At 44.7% G+C, this 12810-nt stretch overlaps 1 protein-coding gene and 1 pseudogene across 1 annotated transcript; both read right to left on the reverse strand.

Moving 5' to 3' along the window:
* Positions 1-594: 594 nt before the first annotated feature.
* DPRX (divergent-paired related homeobox) lies at positions 595-7788 on the reverse strand. Its single transcript, XM_021682321.1, has 3 exons — positions 7761-7788; positions 1790-1944; positions 595-945 (listed from the first exon to the last, which is right to left on the reverse strand). The coding sequence occupies exons 1-3, from the start codon at positions 7786-7788 to the stop codon at positions 595-597; spliced, it is 534 nt and encodes a 177-aa protein (XP_021537996.1).
* A 3856-nt stretch (positions 7789-11644) lies between these two features.
* Positions 11645-12810, reverse strand: part of LOC110573705 — a 3776-nt pseudogene continuing 2610 nt past the window's right edge.

The following is a 12810-nucleotide window of genomic DNA, read 5'->3' on the forward strand; positions in this document are numbered from 1 at the left end:
AGAGATACAGCGAGAGAGGGAACACAAGCGGGGGAGTGGGAGAGGGAGAAGCAGGCTTCCTGCGGAGCAGGGAGCCCGATGCAGGGCTCAATCCCAGGACCCAGGGATCATGACCTGAGTGGAAGGCAGACGCTTAACCATCTGAGCCACCCAGGCGCCCCTATTGAGATATAATTTAAAAATTGTCTCCAGCTTGGCTGAGATACAAGTGTAAGGTGTATGATGTGTTGATTTGATACATTTATATATTGCAAAATGGTTACCGCCGGGCATTAGCTGACACTTCGTCCTGTCACGTGATTGTTTTTTTTTTGTGGTGTATGTTATACAATATTACAGTTCTGTGTCTTTGGATGAATTTATACACGCAGGTTCCTGCCATCCGAATTACAACATGAAACATGCCCATCGCAATAGTTTGTTGAGCGACTCTTGCCACTCAATTCCACCCCACAGGCTCTTGTGGGTCTTCTTTTGTTTTCGTGAAGCCCGTTTCTGAAATGCCTCCATGTTGCATAGATCCCGACTCTGTCTCTCGTCTGGAATCATTGCAAATCGTTACAGTAGGTGACCTTTTGTGTCTGGCTTTGCTCACTAAGTTCTTGGTGGAGATGAAGAACCCAAAGAATTAGCAGTGAAGCTTGTGGAAAGAATTTGGGATTCCGTAATGGGACATAGGGAGTAGATGTTAGGATCTCGGCAGCAGCCGAAATGGACTATTTTGTGGCCAAAAGAATGGTCTGGGAGAGCCTTAAAATTGGAGCATATGCTGAGTTGGAAGGAAGGTATGGGGTGGTCTGTATAAACTAGGGAAGCAGGGTGGGCACCATCGGGGGCTCCTGGAGCGGCATCCGTGTGTCTCTTGGAAGAGCTGGTCTTGACTTCCACCCCAGCTAACTGCTGTTTGGCTTTCTTGACTTTTGCTCTGTGGTTCTTGAACCAAACCTAAGGAGACAAGAGGAGCAGTGGGTTGATGAACGCAAATGAGGCTCCAGATGTTTACCGTGGATACTGCTCGGTGAGAACAGTTAGCTCCACTTTTCTGCCACTTAGATCCTGTTGCTGGAAACTCTCCCAGCCTATGCCCAGGAGGGAGTGGAAATGAGGGGTGGTGGGGACAGAGAGTGAGGCAGGGATCAGAACCCCCAGAGCAGGAGAGACTTACTTAGGCTCATGGCCGGATCGGATCTGCAACTGTGATTTTGTATGGCCCGTGAACTAGGAACAGGTTTTTTGGTTGTTTTTTTCCCCCCAAAGTTTTTATTTATTAAAGTGATGTCTACACCTACCCAGTGGGGCTCGAACTCATGACCCTGAGATCAAGAGTCATGTGCTCTTCTGACAGAGCCAGCCAGGCGCCCCAAAGGACAGGTTTTACATTTTTAAGTGGTTGAGGGGAAAAAATAAAACCCGTAAGAATATTTGGGACATGTGCAAGTTATATGAACTTCAAATGTGTGTCCATCAAATTTTATAGGGATGCAGCAGGTACACCCATTTCTTTGCATATGGTTAATGGCTGCTTTCAGGCTATCCCTGCAGAGTTGAATAATTTTTGGCGGAGACCATATGGCCCACAAAGCCTAAAATATTTACTGCCTGGCCCTTTACAGGACAAGTTTTCTGATCCTTGCTCTCGGGGTCGGGGAGAGGGTTTTAGGGTAAGAGTCTGGGTCTTTGGAGTCTTGGAAACTGGAGTGGTATGAAGCTTCAGGAATTGTCCCAGGGTCTCTGAGCATAGGGTCTTCTGGGGAGGTGGCATGGCAGGGTGGGGCTTTGATTTTCCAACCTGCAGTACGGTGGGATGTATCTCCAGTTTCGAAGCCATTTCTTTCTGAAGGCTGGGAGCGGGGTATGGGTTCTTGCTGAATAAGAATTCTAAATCTGCCAGTTGTTTCTCAGTGAACATGGTTCGTTTCCTTTGTGAATGTTTCTGATCCTTTCCTGGGAAGGAGAGAAGGGCACAGATGAGGTGCTAAGAGAGTTCCATCCTCAAAAACCGGAACTTGCCTCCCTCTCCACAGAGGTCAAGCTTGGCCGTCAAGTGATGAAGATACCGAGATACTCAGGCATGGCCTGGATGACTTTCCTGCCAGGTTTCCTAAGCCTCACTTTGTTGCTCCCCCATCTGTTCAGCATAGAAAAGGGTTACGTATTTATTTATTTAAGGTATTTAAAAGATTTTAAGTAATCTCTATATCCAACCTGGGGCTTGAACTTAAAACCCTGAGATCAAGAGTCGCAGGGTCTGCCGACTAAACCAGCCAAGTGCCACGGGACAGGGTTATTTAAATAAGGACCCCTTGTGTGTCCACTCTTAGATTCTGTGTGTGTGTGTCTGTGTGTGTGTGTGTGTGTGTGGTGGGGAGAGGGGTATAAGGGAAATCTCTGTACCTTATGCTCAGTTTTGCTGTGAAACTAAAACTGCTCCAAAAATAGTCCATTAATAGTAATAAATCGTTGCTGTCATGGATATCATTTAGTGAAGACCTACATACACAAACCAAAAGTGTTAAAGTACACAGTACATTATTTAGCGCTAAGTACTGTATAGAGAAAAACATTAGGGACAGGGGATAAGGAATTTGGGTAAGGGGGTTTTAGTTTTAATGACCTATGAGTGAAGGTCTTTCTGGAGGAGGTGAGGGAGTGAGCCATGTGCTCATCTGCAGGAAGGGAAATGCAGAATCCCTGAGGAACAATAAAGAGATGAATTATTATTGCATAGGGGAGGAGCATTTCCATCCAGCATGGTACCCGACTTGGTCTGGGTTGATGGCTGCTTTCAGGCTATCCCTGCAGAGTTGAATAATTTTTGGCGGAGACCATATGGCCCACAAAGCCTAAAATATTTACTGCCTGGCCCTTTACAGGAAAAGTTTTCTGATCCTTGCTCTCGGGGTCGGGGAGAGGGTTTTAGAGTAGGAGTCTGGGTAAGAGTACAGGAAACGCCATGAGATGTTGCTTCTGAGCTTATAAAAGTCTCTGTGCCTTCTGTCTTGGACACTTTCCCTCTTTTGGATCACTTGCTTCAGGGGAAACCATATTGATTGACCATCCCTATGGCAAGGCCCTCTTGGCAAGGACCTGAGGTCTAAAGTCAGTGAGGAACCGACGCCCCTAGCCAACAACTTTGTGAATGAGCCATCTTGGAAGTAGATCGATCGTCTGGGCTCAGTTCAGCCTTAGCTGACTGCATTCCTTGTTGACGGCTTGTTGGCAACCACATGAGACTCTGAACTGAACCCCACCATTTATTTTTAATGATTTTATTGAGATACAGTTGACTATTAATAAACTCCATATTTAAAGTATGCAATCTCAGTACATTTTGTTATGTGTTTATTGACACTCTCAATAAGTCATCTCCACAATCAAGACAATGCATATACCCATCTATCCTGTTTCCTCTCATCCTTTTCAAAGTCATCCACCTGATTTTCTCAGGTCAATGTGGCCTTGACTCCCTACCAGTTAAGGACAATAAGGAAAGATAAAGAAATAAAGAACAGGAAAAAGGAAAAGATGAATATAGGCCAATTTCACTTAGGAACATAGTTTCAAAAGTCCTTGACCTATGTGAATTGAACCCAACATTGTTTTAAAATAAATATATCAAGAGCAAGTAAGTTTTATCTCAGAAGGGAAAGGATATTTAATATCAGAAAGAAAAATATCAGAAAATTCGCCATGTTAATAAATTAAGGCATAAAAATAATATAATTATGATCAGTGCAAAATATTTCTCTGTGAAGATTCACCACCTGTTTATGATTTTAAAAAGCAAAATTGGACAAAATGTAGGAAACTGTTTTCAGATGTGCAGGGCTGTGATCCCTGAGATAAGGGAAATTTTATGAAAATCTTATGAGCCAGCTTGATTATTTATATTTATAGGTCACTACGTCCAGCAATGGCAGAAGTTGTATTCTTTCCAGTGCATATGGTTCATTCATCTGGACAGAGTGTATGCTGTGCCGCAAATCAAGTCTCAGGACATTTTAAATGATTTAAATCATCCAAAATATGTTCTCTGAAAATAGTGGAGTTGGGATAGAAATATGTAACAAAATAACATCTCTCCCCCAGTGTCTGGAGATAAAACACATTTCTGAATCAAACATGCGACAAAGAAGAAATCAAATGGTGTTGGATCAACTGGATATCCATATGGGAAAAAACATGAACCTCAACCTCATCTTGAGCCATATGCAAAAATGAATTCCAGGTAGATTTCAGACACAAATATAAAGTCTAACTCTAAAACTTCTGGGAGAAAACTTCAGAGAAAACTTTGGGTCAGGCAAAGCTGTCAAGAACACAAAGCATAAAAGTAAAAATGGATGAACTGGGTTTATCAAAAATAAAACGTTTGTTCTTCAAAAGACTGCCTTAAGGAAACGGAGAGCGCATAATGGAAGAAAATACTCATAACAGGTGTATCGCACAAATTTGTGTATAGAATATTCAAGTAATCCTATGACCTCACAATTCTACTCCTAGATACACACCTACTTACGTAAGAGAAGTAAAAAAACCCATAGAAGGCTTATATATGAATGTTCCCAGCAGTTTTATTCATAGTAGCCCAAAATTTGGGGGAAAAAAATCCCATATTCATCAGGAAGTAATGGCTAGCCAAATTGTTTTTTTTTTTTTTTTTAAGATTTTATTTATTTATTTGAGAGAGAGAGAATGAGAGACAGAGAGCAGGAGAGGGAGGAGGGTCAGAGGGAGAAGCAGACTCCCCGCTGAGCAGGGAGCCTGATGCGGGACTCGATCCCGGGACTCCAGGATCGTGACCTGAGCCAAAGGCAGTCGCTTAACCAACTGAGCCACCCAGGCGCCCCTAGCCAAATTGTTTTATTCCTATAATGGAATAGCACTCACCTATTAAAAAAAGCTACTGCTACATACAACACAAATGTATCCCCAAAACATGCTGAGCCAAAGAAGGCAGGTACAAAAGAGCATATACTCTACATACTGATTTACATGCAATCCTAGGCCGGCAAAAGTAATAATCTGTAGGGGCAAGAAAGCAGATCAGATAGTGCCTGGGGCTAGTGGTAGAGATGTGTTGTGTGTTGGGATAGGGGTGGGGAATGATGACCACACTGGGATGTGAACTTTTTTAGGGTGATGGAGATGTTCTGTGTTTCCACTGGGATGGTGATTCATAGGCATACACATTTTTCAAAACTTACTCAAGTGAACACTTAAAATGGGTAGACTCTATTATAAATCACACATCAATAGAGTTGGGTTTTTTTTAACCTGGAAAAGAAAATCTTAACAAATCAAGGAGTAAAACGTCTTGCTACACTTTGAAAGTTATATACCAAATCCCTCTGGCAAACATTATATACCTAATGGAAAAAACATGCGCATTTCTTTTTAGCGTCAGGAGCATGAAAGAGGTATTTATAAGCATCCTGACAGTGTAATGTAGTTCCACTAGAAGGAGAGGAAAAATGTATTAAGATCAGAAGGGAAGAGATAAAATGGATCTTTGTAGGTAATATGATTATTTACTAAAAAATCCATCAGAATCAACAGGTGGGCTAACTGTTGAAGAGTTAAGCAATTTTGCTAGTTAGAACACCTACAACATTTCTCCGTACAAACCATGTTCAACTTGAAATAAAAGTGAAGAAGAAAAAACGACATTCACAAAAGCAACCCCAAACTCCAAGATATCTAAGGATGCAATTAACCAAGAGGACATAAGACCCCAGGGGCCTGAGTGAGAAAGTCACAGCTTAAAACCGTTCGAGGACATTTTTTTGGATACTATCTTTATGACCTCTGACTAGGGAAGGATTTCGAAATATGACACAACATGAGCAAACCATGAAAGAAAAAAGGATACATTTGACTACCTTATAATTAGGAAATTCTATTCAAAGTTTCCTTAAGGGAGTGAATCAAACCAGGAAGATCTTTGTAATGAGTAGAACTAGCAAAACTATCTTAGCTGTGGTCTTGTGAGTGAAACCAGACTCGTGAATCTGTGAGAAAAAGGTAAGAGGTTCCTCAAAAAATTAAAAATAGAACTGCCATATGATCTAGCTGTTGCACTTCTGCGAATATATCTGAGGGAAACAAACGCTACGTCAAAAAGAAGTCTGCACCCCTGTGTTCACTGCAGCCTTACTCACAATGGCCAAGACATGGAAACAACCTGTCTGTCGACAGCTACATGGTTACAGAAAGTATATGAATATAAATATTTATATACATTTCTCAATGGAATGGAGTCTTCATCCAAGAGAAAGAAGGAAATCCCACCATTTGCAACAACATGGATGGATCTTGAGGGCATTATGCTAAGTGAAATAAATCAGAAAGACAAATACTGTATGGTACCACTTATACGTGGGATCTAAAAAAGCTGAACTTGTAGAAACAGAATGGTGGTTCCCAGGCACAGGGGGTGTTGGGTGGGTTGGGAAGACCCTCTTATAGGGTACAAAGTTGTAACTAATAGATAAGTAAGTCCTGGAGATCAAATGCCCAGTACAGTGATTACAGTCAACAGTACTCTAGTATAAACTGCAAAATTGCTAAGTGACTAGATCTGAAATGTTCTCACCACAAAAAGAAAAGGGTAATTATGTGTTGTGATAGAGGTGTTAGCTAAGAGGTGGTGGTCATCATATCAAACGTATAAACGTATCAAATCAGTGCATTGTACACCTTACACAGTGTTATATGCCCATTATTTCATTCATCAAAAACAAACAAATCCAAAGCCTCACTGCATACCAGGCACTTTTCTAAGTGCTTTGTGAATATTAACTGACTCAATTCTCGTCGTTCCCCATGTGGTTGGTACAGATGTGGAAACTGAGGCACCGGGAGACTAAGTGATGGGTTTGAGGCTGTGCTATGCTCCGTCTCTCGAGAACCAGCGGCCAACACATACTTACTAGTGTAGTTTATTGAATTGGGCTCCGGTGTTTATGACGGAGAGCCCTAGCGTTCCTGTTTACCGCTGTGTGGGGCTTTGGCGCAAGCATATCATCTCCCTCAACGTTCTCTGTAAAATTGAGACTTTTGGCTGTAACCGCTTTATTATTTTAAAAATATTTTATTTGTGGGCGCCTGGGTGGCTCAGTCGTTAAGCGTCTGCCTTCAGCTCGGGTCATGATCCCAGGGTCCTGGGATCGAGCCCCGCATCGGGCTCCCTGCTCTGCGGGAAGCCTGCTTCTCCCTCTCCCACCCCGCCTGCTTGTGTTCCCTCTCTCGCTGTGTCTCTCTCTGTCAAATAAATAAATAAAATCTTTAAAAATATTTTATTTGTAAGTAATCTCTACACCCAACGTGGGGCTGGAACTCACGACCCTGAGATCCAGAGTCATATATGCTCCACCACCGACTGAGCCAGCCAGGCACCCCTGGTTGTAACCACTTTAAAAGATTTTCATGGTTGGTTGTGCCTGAAAGTGGTTTAGCACAAGCTCGGGGAATCAAGTAAATGCTTGGTGGAATGAGGAGATTTCCAGAAATCTTAACCAGACTGCTTGGTTAAGCCTCCATTCTTTGACTTAATCGTCCCAGTAGGGATCAGAGGCCCCATTTCCGAAGGATCAGCGGAAATGTGAGACAGCTAACAAGGGGAAGATTTGCAATTCAAAGACAGAATTGGGTTTCCCTCTACTGGGTTTGCCTTGGAGGACAGCCTCATCTCTACTACCCGCGTCAGCTGCTCTCCACGCCTTCACATAATGTCCTTCAGTTCCCATCCCTCGGCTTACCTTTAGGAAGGTCCCCTGCGCCTGCCATCCCATCTAGCTGGGTCCCCATGCTCTGGTCCTGTGTCAAGAGCTGGCAAAGGTGGCATGGAGACTTAAATATATTCCTCAGCAGCCAGCCACACCCCAGTCCCACCCCCTCCGCCTTTCCCCCCCACCCCAATCCATTAATCTGATCCCTGGGTCCTCAAGCCCCTGGTTGTCTGCTCTTTGTCTGCTGTGAAGTCCACACCCAGCAGCGTCATCGTCACCTGGGAGCTTGCTCAATGCAGAATCTTCGCCTATTGGTCAAAGGGTGCGAACTTCCCGTTAGAAGATGAACAAGTTCTGGTAATCTAAGGTACAGCATGGTGACTAGAGCTAAAAATGCTGTATTATAGACTTGATAGTTGCTGAGTGAGTAGATCTTAAATGTTCCCACCACAAAAAAAGAAATGGTAAGTATGTGACAGGATGGAGGGCTTAGCTACTATCGATGGCTAAGGGGTCATGTTGCAACTTTTCGAAACTTGTACACGGGTTAGAGCACATCTCAATGAAACCAGAAACAAAGGCAGATTTTGCAGAGCTGCCAAGTCTGAGTCTGCTGTTCCCAAGAGCCCGGGTGATTTGAGTGCACCGTAGAGACTGAGGAGCATCGCGGTGCCTCAGATCAGTGCCTCTGAGCAGGAGGGAGCTCAGGATCACCCAGAGCCCTTGCTGAAACACAGGTTGCTGGGGCCTGAGGATTATGTTACCTAAGGAGCTCCCAGGTGATGGTGCCCGGTGATGGGGACTGGTTAGGTCCCAGGTGATGGTGCCCGGTGATGGGGACTGGTTAGGTCCCAGGTGATGGTGCCCGGTGATGGGGACTGGTTAGGTCCCAGGTGCTGGTGCTCGGTGATGGGGACTGGTTAGGTGGCTGTCAGTAACAGAGTCACTCTGGTAGCATGCGGAATGGTTAGGATATGCCTGCCATTGTTCTAAGCACCTACATGTTCGAATTTATTTAATCCACTTAATCTCATTTTACAGATGAGGAAACCGATAAAAAAGGAAATTTAATTGACTTGGCCAGTGTCCCATAACCAGTAAGTGGCAGAGGTGGTATTTTTCCCAGGCCATCTTGCTCTGGTTACCCTGCTTTATTTTTTATTTTTTATTTTTTTAAATATTTTTATTTATTTATTGGACAGAGAGAGACTCAGTGAGAGAGGGAACACAAGCAGAGGGAGTGGGAGAGGGAGAAGCAGGCTTCCCGCAGAGCAGGGAGCCCGATGCGGGGCTCGATCCCATGAGTCCGGGATCCTGACATGAGCCAAAGGCAGATGCTTAACGACTGAGCCACCCAGGCGCCCCTGGTTACCCTGCTTTAGCCAGTGAAGTGCTATTGCTCCTAAATCGAGTTGGGGGAGCCGAGGGGACCCACAAGTAAGCAAAGAACAGTGATTTAACACGGATAATTGCATAGAAAGAAACATGCTAAAATGAAGGGGCTAACGATGCGTTAGAAATAGTGCTTCTCGCTGTGAACTGTGTAAGACTGATGAATCACAGACCTGTCCCCTGATACAAATAATATATGTTAATAAAAAAGTAAATAAAAAAAGAAATAGCGCTTCTAGTAAGCCTACTTATAACTAGATTTCTGCCTCCCTTGTGTCTTGGGTTTTGTGTTTTGGGCCAGAAAGCATCCAGCCAATTCACCTATCCTCTCAAAAAAAAAAAAAAAAGATAATCGCATAATGAGACATGATGATCAGACAATGAGAAATAATCACATCAGCATCATTATCATCAGATAATCAGCCTCATCTCCTGTTAACCGGATTACCAAATAATGTATCTGAGAGGCAGTGAATACCTCTTTAGTGGTGAATGAGACACACTGAGCCATAGTTTATAAGCCATAATTTTTCATCTTCTGGTAGTGTCAAACCAATTTTATTTTATTTATTTATTTATTTTTTAAAGATTTTATTTATCTGAGAGAGAGAGAGACAGCGAGAGCGGGAACACAAGCAGGGGGAGTGGGAGAGGGAGAAGCAGGCTTCCCGCAGAGCAGGGAGTCCGATGCGCGGCTCGATCCCAGGACCCTGAGATCATGACCTGAGCTGAAGGCAGACGCTCAACCTACTGAGCCACCTAGGCGCCCTCAAACCGATTTTAAAAGAGCCACCATTCTGCTTTGTTTTTCTGGATTTACGTATTGGGGATATTTCGCATAAATGGGATCATACGCCATGTGACCTCTTGTGTCCCAGCTTTCACTGAGCATACTGTTTTCAAGGGGGATCCTTCATTCCTTTTTGTGGCTGAATTATACTACTCCATTGCACAGATCTACCAAATTTGTTTCTTTTTTTTTTTTTTGAAGATTTTATTTATTTATTTATTTATTTATTTATTTATTTATTGGTGAGCGAGAGAGAAACAGCATGAGAGGGGGAGGGTCAGAGGGAGAAGCAGGCTCCCTGCTGAGCCGGGAGCCCGATGTGGGACTCGATCCCAGGATTCCAGGATCATGACCTGAGCCGAAGGCAGTCGCTCAACCGACTGAGCCACCCAGGCGCCCCCCAAATTTGTTTCTTTATTCATCTGTTGATGGATGGGCTGGGGCCAGAGGGAATGGGCAGGAACTGCTTAATGAGCACAGGGATTATTTTGGGGTCGTGAAAGCATTTTGAAACTAGGTACAGATGGTTGCACTAAATGCTGCTAATTGTGGACTTTAAAATGGTTAACTTGGTGGCTCAATTAAATGTCTGCCTTCGGCTCAGGTCATGATCCCCGGGTCCTGGGATCGAGTCCCCAGTCGGGGCTCCCTGCTCAGAGGGGAGTCTGCGTGTCCTTCTTCCTCTGCCCTCCCCCCTCCACCTCGTGCTCTCTTTCAAATAAATAAATAAAATCTTTAAAATAAAATGTTTAATTTTACTTAAGTGCAGTTCACCTCAATAAAAAAAAGCCACTAAGAAAGTCACATAGGGGTGCCTGGCTGGCTCAGTTGGAGGAGTGTGCAGCTCGATCTCGGGGTCGTGAGTTTGAGCCCCATGTCAGGTGTAGAGATTACTTAAATAAATAAAACTTTAAAAAAAAAGTGTCACACAAAGTCCAGTTATCGGAGTTGCAAAAGTTTGCTTTCCCTCAAGTGGCTACCATCAGTCCATTCAAAGCGGCTAAACCCATAGCTTGCTTGTTTCTGTCTTTGGAGACAATTTCTCCCCCTTTCTTGGGAAAGGAGCAGCTGTTCTAGGTTGGCCTCAGGAGGACCTAAATGCTACAGAAAACTTGCTTTTATTTTATTTTTTAAAGGAAAGGGGCACCTGACTGGCTCAGTCAGAAGAGCATGCAGCTCTTGATCTCAGGGTGGTGAATTTGAGCCCCACGTTGGCTGCAGAGATTACTAAAAAAAAAAAAAACTATAAAAAAAAAAGACAGAAGGAAGATAATCTTTATATTCCAAGCCTTTCTTGAAGTAGCTCACTCCTCTTTTCAGAGGTTTCCCTGCACTTATTTATTTCACTTCATATTTTATATTCTATTTATTGTCTTTTAAATTTTGTTTTATCTTGAATTTAATATTTTATTTATTATATTTTAAAGAATTTCACTTGTATTTTAGTTTCATATGTGATTTATTTACGTGGCCTGGGAACCGTGTACTTTATTGATAGCAGTGACAAGGTGGCAAACCCTAAGCCCCTCCCCAGCTCCAGGGTGTCTGGGATGGAAACTGAAGGATCGAGATTCTCTGTGTGTTGGGGGATTGAACTGGGGCAAGGACTTTCCAGCAGCCGAGGGCCCCTGTCTTCCTTTTGAGCTCTTGCTAGGGCCCGTGGTCTGGGGCTCTTACGCCTTGGGGGCCACACTGTACTCAAATTTGTTGTCGTACCAGGAAATGCATGAGCTTAACAGGTGCCAGACCCCACAGCAGAGGTGGAAGAGTGGGTGTCCCTTTTAAAGACGCAGGAGACAAGCTGGTCCTCCGTGTAACCCAGGATGCCCCTGAGGGGGCTCGCCGGTCCTGACTCCACCACCTTCTGGATGTCTTCACGTTGAACAGCTTTCTTCAGACGGCAGGTCAGATCCAGGACCCACGACGGCTGGCCATGAACGAGCTTCGCGTTCAGCTCAGGGGTGACCTTGCCAACAGTCTTGGCAGTGCTGGCAGAAGCAGGGAGGATATTCTGGGAAGCCCTTTGCTCATCGGGCACCACAGCTTCCCAGAGGGGCCCTCCGTGGTCTTCTGGGTGGCAGCAATGGCACAGACTGTGGTCATGAGTCCCTCCGTGATGCCAGAGTCGTCATGGGTGACCTTGGCCTGGGGGGCCAAATCGGTGGTGGTGCAGGAGGCATTGCTGACGGTCTTCAGGGGGCTGTCCTACTTCTCATGGTGCATGACCATCACAAACATGGGGCATCAGCAGATGGGGCAGAGAGGATGACCCTCTTGGCTCCACACTTCAAGCGAGCCCCAGCCTTCTCCAGGGCAGTGAGGACTCTGGCCGGCTCCACAATTTGTTTGGCACCAGATTCACCCCGTGTGATGCTCTCGATCCTGGAAGATGGAGATGGGCTTTTCACTGATGACAAGCCTTGATTGTGCCGTTGAGCAGGCCATGGGTGGAATCATACTGCAACGTGTAGCCCATGTGGTTGAGGTCAATGAAGGGGTCATTGATGGCGACGGTGTCCACCTTGCCAGAGTTAAAGGCAGAGCTGGTGGCCAGACGCCCAATATGGCCAAATCTGTTCACTCTGACCGTCACCGTTGTGCGAAAGTCATGCATCTCAGAGATGGTCACCGGCACCTCACAAGAAGACTTGGTGGCCTGCCAAATGGGAGGAGCAAAGGCCTAAATTTTTCAAATTAAATGGTTTCAGGGCGCCTGGGTGGCTCAGTCGGTTGGGCGGCTGCCTTCGGCTCAGGTCATGAGCCCGGAGTCCCGGGATCGAGTCCCGCATCGGGCTCCCTGCTCGGCAGGGAGTCTGCTTCTCCCTCTGACCCTCCCCCCTCTCATGTGCTCTCTCTCATTCTCTCTCTCAAATAAATAAATAAATCTTAAAAAAAAAA

This window comes from Neomonachus schauinslandi, chromosome 16 (genome assembly GCF_002201575.2).
Source record: "Neomonachus schauinslandi chromosome 16, ASM220157v2, whole genome shotgun sequence".
Taxonomy (NCBI): Eukaryota; Metazoa; Chordata; class Mammalia; order Carnivora; family Phocidae; genus Neomonachus; species Neomonachus schauinslandi.

Bases quoted from the DNA above. Each gene is read 5' to 3' on its own strand.
- DPRX (XM_021682321.1), bottom strand. From the start codon at position 7,788: ATGGCAGGCGCAGGGGACCTTCCTAAAG. The intron at 1,945-7,760 runs GTAAGCCGAGGG...TCTCCTTCCCAG, and splicing joins CGCAGGGGACCTTCCTAAAG to GAAAGGATCAGAAACATTCA. The intron at 946-1,789 runs GTTGGAAAATCA...TTGTCTCCTTAG, and splicing joins TACATCCCACCGTACTGCAG to GTTTGGTTCAAGAACCACAG.